This window comes from Passer domesticus, chromosome 7 (assembly GCF_036417665.1).
Source record: "Passer domesticus isolate bPasDom1 chromosome 7, bPasDom1.hap1, whole genome shotgun sequence".
NCBI classification, from domain to species: domain Eukaryota; kingdom Metazoa; phylum Chordata; class Aves; order Passeriformes; family Passeridae; genus Passer; species Passer domesticus.
The window spans coordinates 16,529,665-16,541,736 of NC_087480.1; the positions used below are offsets into that span (position 1 = coordinate 16,529,665).

Sequence of the window (12,072 nt, forward strand, 5' to 3'; positions counted from 1 at the left end):
GGCACCAGGGCATTCCCCAGACATCTGCTGCCCTTGGACACACTCATCCATAATGACCCTTGGGAGCAGCCCTGCAGCCAGGACAGACGGACACTCTGGGTCTGTTTGCTAATTGCTGCTGCCTGGTGAATGTGCTTTTGTCCCTCTGTCCATTAGTGGACTGAGACATTAAGGTCCTGCAGCAGCCTCAGAGCTCTGCTTGTATTCTCCCCAAGCCAAATCAAGGCAAAGATATTTTCAAATTTCAGTTCAGGTCCTTTAGTTCAGTGACTCCATCCTGGTTTAAAAATCATAAGCTCGCCTATCACAGCACATGTTTTTATACAACTGAACCCTTGTTTGGTATGTCAGTTAGTGTAAGATAAATTCAAGTTTTTTTAACAAAGAAAGAATGGCACATGACATCATTATTTTCTCTCCTGTATTTCTCCCCTGAGATTTAGCTCTGGCTTTTGCTTAGCCTGACTCCTTATTGGAGCAGTCTGTTAAAGAAATTTTGCCAAACCTCATGCTGACCCTGCTCCATTTAAATCTCATGGATCAGAGCAGAAGCACAGAGGCTCCTCTCCTCATGCCCAGTTTTCCTCTGCCATGTTAGGAGAAGGAATTGGCTGGTGCCCTGCAGGTGTGGTTTAGTATGGATTTCACTGCTCTAAGCTGGGTCTTTCAGGAAAGCTGACTCCCTAGGAAGAAAAATTGAGTTTAGAAATTCACAGAAGCTTTCTATCTCCAATTTTGCCAGGAATCCACTGGCATTGCTTAGGAAGTACAGATATGGGTTGGGTGTTAGTGAGGGAAGGGAGAAAGGATCTCCCTTGGGAATACAAGGATTGGGGTGAGTTCCCATCTCCTTAGAGCAAGGAGACACTTTTTGTTCTGCATTCTTTCATTTAATTTTCATTCATTCATTTAAATGACTGCATGGTAAGAGAAAAGCACCGTGCCAAGAAAACAAAGTTTAAATTGCTTCTGTGGATTTGCCACCTCATTTTTTTTTATATATATCCTGGGAGCTGAAGGGCTCCGGCTGCCTAAAGGGATTGAGCTTTCCACAGTGAGGCCCTGACCCCTCACATGAGGTGGGCTCATTCTCCTCTCACCCAAAGATTTCCCTCCAAAGCACAGATATCAGTGCCCAGATATGTCACAATGACCTTGGAGACCTGGGTGAGAAAAAAAGATAAAGAAACCTGCACAGAAAATAGCTGGAAAGAACAGAAACAACACAAAACCAAGGAAACGCTCACGAGTTTCCACATGACAACCACAGCAGAGGGAAAGACAACAAAGGTACAAATGGGTAGGAGAGCAAATACACAGCAGAAATATTGCATATATTTGAAGTAAAACTGCTTTAAAATAGTTTCACACATTAAATGGGTGAGATTCTTGGGGGAAAAAAAATAGGTCAGATCATCTTTTATTAATCAGACTTCATTCAGCTTTCTTTGCTTTTTGAATGTGATAACTCCAAAATCTCATCTAAATGTAAATATTGGCTCTTAAAAGATGTGTAAATCCACTTAATTTATTACCAGTTCAATACAAGAATACAAAATGGTATTCTTTTTTCTCTCTGTCCTGAGAAAACAAGAGTCTTCTATTTTTCAGTACTAAAAGAGCTCAGTCTTTTTTTATTCTCATTAAGCAGGACAAGTGCCATTTTTTTCCTTTATTGAAATTACAGGAAAGCACGAAAGTCCCTTGTCTGGACGGATTAAAGAAACCTGATTTGCTCTTCATTACTGACCTTAACTCCAGGAACTGGTTATTGTTCAGCCTTTCTGGTTGTTTTAATCTCCCTCTGAAAAGCTCTGCTAAGTGTGTTCATTAAAGCTCATCAGATGAGTCACCATCCTGGGCCTGGAGTCGCTCAATCAGTTAAAATCAGGCACACAATAATTGCCATTTCATATTAAACTCTATGCTCATGCAGCAAACTCTGGTTCTGGTGGGAATCAGCACCTGATGCCTGTGGAGAAGGTTTAAAGCTGCTCATGCATGAGCTGGCTCCCACATCACTGAGTGTTACTTCTGGGTTTTTGTAAATCAACATCACATTTCCCTTTTGCCTTCAGTGTGCCTACAGAGCTTCAGCAGGCATTTGGGACTGTGGAAGTGGTTAAATTATGGCAAGCTTGAGTTTGAGAATAGCCAACAATGGAATCTTGAAGAAAAACTTTCTGGATGCAAAATCACCTTAGAGAGAATTTAAAAAAAGAAAAAAACAGAGTCTTGGCATGTGCCAACCAATTCCTCACTGTCCCTTTGGGTCGCTGAAGAACACCCAAACCCCCTAAACTAATGAACTGCTTCCTGGGGGAAATCCTTCTGACTACTGCCAAGAGAATTTTCTGTCTAATAATCCCATTTCTACTGATGGTCAGCTGTCATGTGATGTTCCCATGCAATATGCAGCACTTTAGCATGATGGTGAAAAGGAATTTCTGGTTTGTATCACCTGTGTTGATGCTGTGGGACACCTGAATTCAAGCTGTGAAGCTCTCCTGGAATTCTGACTTGTTTAATTGATGATTTGGCCATTTTAGTGAGAGGCCATGTCTGGTTTTCTTTTGGAACAGAACAGGCAGGCAGGTGAGAGATCAATCATAGCTCCAGAAACTCTGCATGACTCCAAAGACTATCAGTTACCAGAATTACTGCAATGTGCAGCCCAGCCTTGGACTGACAGCCCTGCAGCTCCCCACGTGTGCTGACGCTGAAGAAGGAGGGAGGCTTTCCAAATGATGCAAGCTGCTGCAGCAAATTAGGATTCCCATTTTCCCTCTCTTCCACTACTGAATGAGTGTCTCAGTGTCACATCAATAAACCCATCAGCAGTTCTGCAGTTGCAAGGTCACTGGTCTCCTTTAAATAATGATTGCGAGGAGCCGCTCCTGACCTGTGCAATAATCACCATTTGCTTTGCACAGGAGGTTACCCTAAATCACTCTGTATCTGCAGGGACCACCTGGGAGCATGTGGGCCTTGATTTCCTGCCTGGGGAATAGAAACTTCTTTTAAAATATTTTTGGGGACGGTGAGACTGTGGCTGGAACAACCTCAAGCCGCAAAGCCGCGCTTCACCAACCAGGAGATTCCTTCCCAATATTCTTGTCTCCAAAAGACCCCCGAGTTTCCTTTGCAAGCACAGGGAGTTTGTGCCTTTCCCTGGAGCAGAGAGGAAGGCAGACAGCAAGAAACATTCACTCACCATCTTGGTGGTTACCTGAATCGGCCGGGGACTTGCTGCGGCGCATGGGCGCGGGGCTCTTGGCCGAGCTCTTCTGAGGGGTGGGCGAGGATTTGCTGCCCGTGGCACCTGCTGGGCTCCCCTTCATCACCCGGCACTCTGGGGAAACACAAACCCACCCGGTTACGGCCCTGCTGCTCCCTGCTCTGAGCAGCCATACAGCTCAGTGCCTGGTCCCCAGAGAGGTGCAGGAAATCCCAAGGGCAAGGGAAAAGCTGAGATCATCCCTTGTTCTCCAGGGCTGAAAGGAGACTCGTCAAGGGCAGGGCAAAGAGAACAGCTCTGCTCCTCTGGAAGAGCTGCTGAGGCTCTGGGGGTGTCAGGCTGGCTCCTACCTGTGTCCCAACAAACATTTTCTGCCCTTCCCCTTCCCTTGGCTCTCATGAGGACAATGAAAATGGCCAGCACTGACTGAGGGAACATTCAGGCCAAGAAAATCCAGTTAATTTGCTGTAACCCTTCCATGAATACCCAGTACCAGGAATGATGAGTGAGTGCCCTTTCTGCAGGCGCAGAAAGCCAGCAAACAGCTTATGGTGTGCTGTAAATGAAGTCTCCAAGTGGCAGATGGGGCAGCTGCCCCTGGAGGCTTTCACCCAGCTGGAAGCAGCCTCTTCTGTCCTCAACTTTTCAGATGCACAAAGCAAAGGAGACAAAATGGTTTTACAAAGCACATCCTCTGTCCTGGCCACTCGTCCCTTTCAGCAAGGTTTGTATAAACAAGCCCAGCAGATTTATGTACTGGAAGATGTGAGCAGATGAGGACCCCAACTGTGCTTCCTTAAAAAATAAATAGGCCAGGAAGAGTGGAAAATGTAAACATGATCTGCAGAGTCCTGCAGAGGGGAACTGAAATGCTAACAAACCTCCACGTGTCCCAGGATTTCAGGCGTGCCTGATCTTCAGAACTGGGTTTTATTTACATTGAGAGCTAACAGAAAAGGAACTTTCCACCCCTCAAGTTATTAACTTAACCCAGTTAAGAAGAAGGCAATAAAAAAGGGATTTCCTTTTTGTCAAATGTTAGCTGGTTCCACCTCATCTCCTCCAACAGCTTGTCCTCACCAAGATGTGAAAAATGTGTCTTTTTTACAGATGGGAGTTACATGTTCCACATGCAGGCAGTTTTTATGGAAAAGTTCAGCTCAGCCCCACATGCTCCACACTGAGGATCCCCTGGAATGGAGTCCCCAAAGGAATTAAGGCAGCACAGAGCAGATAAATAATTGGTCACCCAAAAGCAAGCTGTCTGATTTAAATGGATGTGTTATTTAATTATATATCAGTGTATCTATGAAAATGTAATTGCCTTCAATTTTTCCCCAGGCTTTGCTCATTCTCAGCCAGCCAAGGCTCCATCTCTGCTCCTTCTGGATGGTTTGAGAGAGAGTTTTGCTGTTGGGCCATGCACCACAACAATGTCAGGAGAGAAGGCTCCAGGGATGCTGCATGGCAAGAATTAAACCTACAGTCAGCTTATTTTCTCTCCTGCTAAATCAATTTTGGAAATTCTAAATCAGGAACAGAAAAGGTTGTGGGTTTTTTTCCTTCAAAAATACTTGAATTCTCACAGATGATGTCACTTGAAAGGCTTGTAGAGGTCCAGCCCCAATATAGCCCAAATTTTTTTACACATGAAGAGCAGTACTGGTGTTGTGAGGGAACTCAAAGGGTGTCAGGCAGCTGTGTTTAGTCACCTGAATTACTCACTAAAAAAAAAAAAAAAACCTAAAAAATAAAAATACTTAATGTTAGGTCTTTGCAAGGGCTTCCAAATTTATGTGTTTCCCAGGGGAGTAATTCCTTGGAAGGAAATCTGGCTCTGGATTTTCCAGCAGAGAAAGGCTGACTCTGAGGAATTCCTCCAGCTCAGCCCTTGGCAAGTGTCAGAGGCAATCCCTGAGCTTTTGCAGGAGGTGGAAACCTGGCTGTGCTGGGGTTGGTGTGAAAAGGCCTCTAAATGTCACCAAAGTGTGGCATTTCCACCACGCTGAAACCCGTGGGTACAAAAGGGACAGAGCAATGTCTCTGGAAGGTGCTCAGCAGCAGGATTAGAGGGTGGAAGCTGTGGTGGGCAGCCAGGAGGAAAAAGATGACATAATCCTCTCTTGTGCTGTTTATTTTTGTTTCCTGACGTCCTGCCAGAGTGAACATAATAACCAGCAATCCTGGTGTGTGTCATCCAAGCAGGCAAGAGAAATTTCCCCATGACAGAGGAGATTTTATTAAGTGACACTCATCTGCAGAACCTCAGGATTTGCAGCTCTCCTGGCAGCATCTGCCTCAGAAGGAGGAAGGGTGATGGGTGTACAATGGGGAAACACTGCTGAGACTCCTCATCTGCCCCTGGGAGCTGCAGGGCTCCTCTAAAAACACCTCTGGAGCTGCTCACTGCCTTCCCTACAGCAAACTTGGCTTCTTCCTGCCAGAGAAATCCAAGCTGGAGAGGTGAGCAGTGCCCAGAAGTGGAGGCAGAGGGCTGGGATTTCCATCCAGTTGTTCTGCCAGCACTGCATCCAAGCTGTTTTCCAGCGTGGAGCTCCCTGAGGAGCTGACTCAGCTGCTGAGTGGTGAAAAACAACGTGAAGCTCAGCTTGCAGATCACTTCCCCAGTCTGACACAGGCTTTATTCTCTGCCTGCAAAGTCTCAGCTGAGCCTTGGAAACTTCCTTTGAATTACCCCAAGACCATCAAATGGGTTCATCTGGAGTACAGGTCAGAAGTAGCAGCACTAAAATAAAATCAGGCTTGCAAAGGAGTAATAAAAACCTCAGTGTTTGGAGATTAGAGGCTGCTTGCCTTCCTGCATCCAGCAAAAATCCTCTTTGGTCCTCCATACAGAGCCAGTTTGCAGCATATGGGACAGGATGGGGCTTGTGTTCCTCACACAGCACACCTGGAGCTTTGGGAAGTGTGCCTAGAGGCTTGGAGAGCACATTTCTTTCAGTTTAAATGGCTAAAATGGAATTAATTTCCTCTTGCTGCTCTCACTGGCACCTGCAGACAGGTGGGTACAGTTGCCAGGTGGGGTGGGTGGTAAGGCCTACAAGCAAGGTCTGTGTATTCTGTGAAATCAAAGATTTCATGGTGTAATTGATCACAGAGACTCACATTATTACAGACTTCTACTGGCAGTGGGGATAAGGAAAAATAATGGTGCTGTCCCAGTCATGCCCCCAAAAGGGGAATTATTGCCCTGCTTTTTAATCATCAGAAGTAAGCAGTGGAAATATGATTTTTTTTTTTTTCAACTCTTGCTTGTTTCCTTTTTTAATATGCATGTGTCTACATAAGGATGATGAGCTCTCAAGAAAAATGCATCTATCTGAATGTGACTGGAGAAAGCTGAAAGTATAAACACTCCCAGATTTTGCAGTAAATGTCAAAATGCTGTAATTTATTCTGACTATACCTCAGCCAGTATTTGCCTGATTATAATACTGCTGACTGGATGAGTATCACAAAAGTGTCACAGACATATTTGCTGGAAAAATCCCTTTGCCCAGGATTCTTCTCCTGGGAAGCTGAGAAGCCTCAGAGAAAAGGAAAGCAATAATTATCTGATTTGCTTCTCCTGTGTTTTGCTGCTTTGGAATGTGTTTGGAGATTGTTTACCCACAGGTGATTGTCTGATTGGTTTCATGTGAATTGTTTCACTCTTTGGCCAATTGGGGTCAAGCTGTGTCAGACTCTGGAAAGAGTCACGAGTTTTCATTATTATCTTTTTAGCATTCTGTAAGTATCCTTTCTGTATTCTTTAGTATAGTTTAGTGTAATATTCTTTTATTATAATATAGTATCATAAAATAATAAATTAGCCCTCTGAGAACATGGAGTCAGATCCATCATCCCTTCCTTCGTCTGGGAGCCCCACAAATACAATACAAAAGGATGTTAAACTCCATGTAGTGGGTCTTAAAACGCAGAGGAAAGGCACGCAGCATTATGCTCAGGCAGGAGCAGCAGAGTGGCAGTGCAGTAAAAGCTCAGTGTGCGTTTGGTTACCGCTCTCATCCAGGGAAAAGTCATCCTGCGCGTAGCGGAACTTCTCGGGGCCACAGGCGATGAACACGTCATCATCCCCGAAGAAATCGTGGAGACAGGTCACCTGCAGAGAGACAGAGAGCAGAGTCATGCCCTGCGTTGGTGTTGGCAGCGTCCTGGTGGGGCTCTGCCTCTCTGCTCTTCCCCCACCCCACGTTAACGTGGTCCTGCTTTCCCTAGGGCTGGTGCTCATCACACAACTGCCCTGGGCAGGTCAAGCCTTACAGAGGCATTAAATAACCCCAAAAACAGAGATAAGACACCCAAAGCACTCCCTTACAAGTTCTTGGAGATCTGGCATTTCCCACCCAGCTGACAGGACACATCAGTCACCTGAAGGAATGACACAGCTACTTCTCAAATAAGAACAGAGGTGTCCCTGTGCCACGCTGGCAGGGCTGTGACACCACTGCCTGTGCTGGGGGTGTCTTGATACCCACGGAGCCTAAACCCTCAAAGAATCACTGGGGATAATCACTTGGTACCCACGGAGCCTAAACCCTCAAAGAATCACTGGGGATAAGCACAGACGTAGAGCTGTGACTCCTCCTGAGCAATCCTGGTGACAAATTTTAAAGCAAAAACGTTTATCCGTGGTATTGGTGGAGAGACCCAAAGTACAACAGGACAACATTTTCACTCCAGCACCATTTAAATCCAAATTTACTGTGGCTGCCTCTCCCTCACTGAGTGCCTTGCTCCCCATTTTTGCCATCCTCAACAGGAGGAAGTTTTATCTTGCAGCACCTGGAGCTCCAGACTCTGCCTTGCCTTGCAGCATCAAACAGAAATTAAGCATAAGATGTGGGAGCCCCAGATCCACAGATTTAATCAGAGAACTGATAGCTGGGAGTTTGGAAATGTGAAAATGCATTCAGGTTGCTGAGAGAAAAATTTAAAATGCCATCAGGCTGAGAGCTCCTCCCCATATTCAGCAGGCAGAGATCTGCAGATGATGGACTTGCTTTGACAATTCCTAGCAATATTCTGATATCCCAGATATCCTGACCAAATGTCGTGTCAGGAGCAGCACAAATGCTCATCTGCAATCACCCCAGTGTGGAACAGCTCCAGTACAGCCAGCACCCAGCAGAGCCCAGGGTGGCTTCCCAAAGCTCCACTTTCCCAGGAAAACCTTTCCAAGCAAGCACAGGGTCAGCTCTGGTGTTTGTCATGGAGGTGAGAGGCTGAGAGCTGCTGCTGCTGACCGGGTTTACCCTGTGTGGGCACTGGGAGGGACTGGAGAGAGCACTGGAGAACCATGGGGAACTCACTGAAGGCAGAGCTGAGCTTCTGTATCTACTGATCTCTTGGAGCTGGACTGTGAAAAGTTAATTTCAAGCTCTAATAAATCAACTGTAAAGAAGGCTTTTGGCTATCTTAATAAGGCTCAGTATTTCACACTGGTTAGTATAATGTATAATTAAAGCACTGCCTGGGAGTGCCAGCTCTGGTTACAATGCCAAACCTTAGTGAAAAGCCTGTTTTTCACATTGTCATGACTTTCAAAATGGAGCAGGCTGAAATCTGCCATAGCTTTGATGATCAGAGTTAGAATTTTCTCTGCTAACTCCAGTGAATTCCTATTTCTGATTGTCTAAAATTAGATTGAAAATAGCTAGCTTCATCTATAGAGAATTCTCCCAAAGAAAAGATGACATTTCAAACCAGCACTTGGTATTACAGCCCTCCCCCTGAGGATGTGTGGCACTGGTTCATTTGCAAATAATTGGGTTTGGCTCAACACAGCATTTCCCATCTGAATGCTAAGTGCCACACTTGTGCCACTGAAGAGACCCATGGGCTGCTCTGCTCCACTGTGCAGTTAAATCTGTGATCTAAAGTTGGATCAAAAGGCTTCAGAAATTTCCCAGCCTTTTGCATGACATCAGAAAGAACCCACAGATGCTTTTGCTGTCTCCAGGTCACAAGTCCAAGTGTGGATTTTGTCCTTGACTGCCCACAACCATCCTGAGCAAAAACAAAATCCAGGTAATTGAGAAAATCTTCAGATCCAAGAGTCCAGACATGATGGAGAAGTCCCAGAGTGTCCCAGGACAGGAACCTGACTGCATTTCAAAAAGAGATACTTGCAATTCACTTTTCTGCGTGCCTGCTCCTCCAGAGAGCAGTTATTGTGTGTAAATACACCCAGTAGTTACAGCTATATATATTATATATATAAAATAATAGTTATGAGCAGCTGGTGAGCACTGGAGGCTGGTAGAGAATTTGATAATCTACTTGCTGAACTCTGAATATTCAGGAAGCAATCACTTCTGCCTTTGCCTTATTTGTTCCTTTTTGGTTTCCTGTTGTAACTTCCACTACTAAGAGCTCACCACAACACAGCCAAAACCCAACCCCAGTCTCCTTAAATAGTGCAAAACTTTGCAAAATTCAGAAAATAACTGGGCTCCTGTGCTATGGGGCCTGTAGCTCTGTTGCTTATGTTCACCATGTGTGTGGTATTTTCTATTTACCTTTTGTTTATTCAACCCCAGCCCTTGATCACTGCCCTGAGTTCCTGAAACACATCCCAGATGGGTTCCTGCCCACAGGAAGTCACTGGAGTAAACTTTCTTTGGGAAAAATGTGACTTCTCTGCTGGATCTGGGAGCACCAGAGCCAGATTGTCTCAGGGGGGCATGGAAAAAGAAACCCACCAGGAAAAAGCCCTGGATATGCTCATCCCTGAAGGACATGAGGCTGGGAAGTGAGGCCGTGCTGGGATAACTGGTCTGAGACCTCATTAACCAGTATGGAAAGTTTAAGGGCTGTTCTTGACAGGCAAGGCCAAACCTCTACCTGCACTAATGATGGAGAGCCTTTTAGTGACTCCCAAATAACATTATTGGACTTCTCTCCATTTTTCAGAAGTCTTTTTTCTGATGTTTTCTCCATTTAAACAAACAAACAAAAAAATTAATTAATAAATGTAGTACAAGTCTCCCCCCCAAGCAGTGTGGACTTTTTGAAGGAATATTTTCTGCTTTACCTTACTCTGATCTATCACTCTAATTATATCCAATAATTCACCTGGAACACTATAAAAAAAAAACAAACCTGAAAGAAGTAACAAAAAAATTACCCCAGATGATAACTTGAAAATATTTTTTAAATGCTGTGTTTTGCTTTTAGTTATAAGTTTATTAAAGCACAGGACAAAACCCAGTAGTAGCCAACTAGTGCAAGGAGCAATGCTGCCACTTGAAAATGGTGATTTTGTTGGTGGCTGTTGTCATGCACCCTCAGCAATGACACCAGAAGCAGAAAAATAGGAAGAATTTGTCTTTCTGCAGTTTTCAGTCTACAGGCATTTTTCATCTATAGCAAAAATTAAACTGGTGTTTGTGGCTACAGTAGACAAGATAAATAGCATTGATTTCCAAGCATGCCTTTGTTTAAGAGAGGATAATATTGAATTTGAAATTCAGAATTGAAAGGACAATATTGACTTGGGAAAGGATCATACTGCATGAAATGTTTACTCTCCAATTCCTGTAGCTCAAGCAATTCCAAGGAAGGAAATCATATCTTCACAGCCCTGGCCATGAGGCACACATTTATTTCTTACCAAGTCATTATTCCTGTTAGACCTGATGGTAGCATTTTTCTTTGTGCCAAGGTCTGATCTTTAAAAACCCTTATAATATATATTATGGAATAAATAGAAGGCTGTAGAGATTAGTTTGCAATTCCTTAGGTTTCCCCTGTTAAATTAAACCCTTCTCTGCTTATATGAGAAAAAGCTTCCCTGAGAGGGCAGCCTAGCTGGGATTTCTGCAGTGACAGTCCATCAGTGCCTGCTGCAGCAATTTTAATTGCAGAGAGGAAAAGCTGCAGCCTTGTGAGAGCTGCTGAGCCCCTGCCTCATTTTAATACAGCACTTGTAGAACTAAGCATTTCTCAGGATTTTGACAAAATGGAGCTTGCCTCATACACGTCCCTGGGTGTGAGCTCACAGTTTGCTGAAATGCCTGTGCTGGCACAGGCAGAAATCCTGAGTTCACTTGGAAAAGGAGCAGGAAAACCACAGGATCTGCACTGGCACAGCTCAGGGTAACTGGCTGTTCCCAGCTTCCTCCAGGAGGCAGCAGCAGAATTTAGAAACTGTGATTTAGTCATAAATAAAACAATTAAAAGGAATTAGATGTAAAAAGTTTGAGGACTTCAGCCTCAGCCTGAATCACCCGGCAGTGCAGAGCCTGGGCTGCTTTGAAGGGTTGGGATTTCCCAGCTCCTTCTGCCCCTTTCAGCCCCTCTCTGTCCCTCACAGGTGATGGACACTGTCCCTCTCAGCCCCTCTCTGTCCCTCACTATCCCTCTCTGTCACTCCAGGACAAACATGGGCACAGCACTGACAGAGGGTGAACTGAACCATCCTCTTCACCCTTCAGAGAAGTGTCCTTTTCAGCAGAAAATGTTCTTATTTTCAGCTCTCTCCCTCAGTCATAATGATTTTGTAAACCATTCTCTCTGCAATCTCCCATTTAGGAATTTAGGCAGCACAACAGTGATAAGTACAGAAGCAGCTTCAAAGTCCCTAAGTTTCTGCAAATCTAATGGTTATGTTCAAAGAAAACAGATCTCCACTTGCTTTCTTTAAATCATCACAGTTCTTCAGCTTGTAGGCTTCCAAAGGTCAGAACTGGGGGAAAACTGTCTACAGAAAAAGCCAAAAAAGGCCCAAAAAGACCCCAGGAGACAACTGCATGCCTGTAAGAACAGAGCTGAATTAAGACATACTCTCATTTTCTAGGCTGCTTTGGTAA

General features: G+C 44.7%; 1 protein-coding gene across 6 annotated transcripts in view; it reads right to left on the minus strand.

Annotated features, from left to right (window-relative positions):
• Positions 1–12,072, minus strand: part of DCX (doublecortin) — a 106,004-nt gene that overhangs the window by 17,285 nt on the left and 76,647 nt on the right. For 4 of the 6 annotated variants that reach the window (XM_064427161.1, XM_064427158.1, XM_064427162.1 and 1 more), the window contains 2 exons: positions 7,259–7,361; positions 3,215–3,352 (listed from right to left, as the gene is read on the minus strand). In XM_064427161.1, the coding sequence (XP_064283231.1) occupies positions 3,215–3,352; positions 7,259–7,361 (241 nt within the window). The remainder of the gene's footprint in view (positions 1–3,214; positions 3,353–7,258; positions 7,362–12,072) is intronic. The other 2 variants (XM_064427163.1, XM_064427164.1) reach the window with 1 other exon arrangement.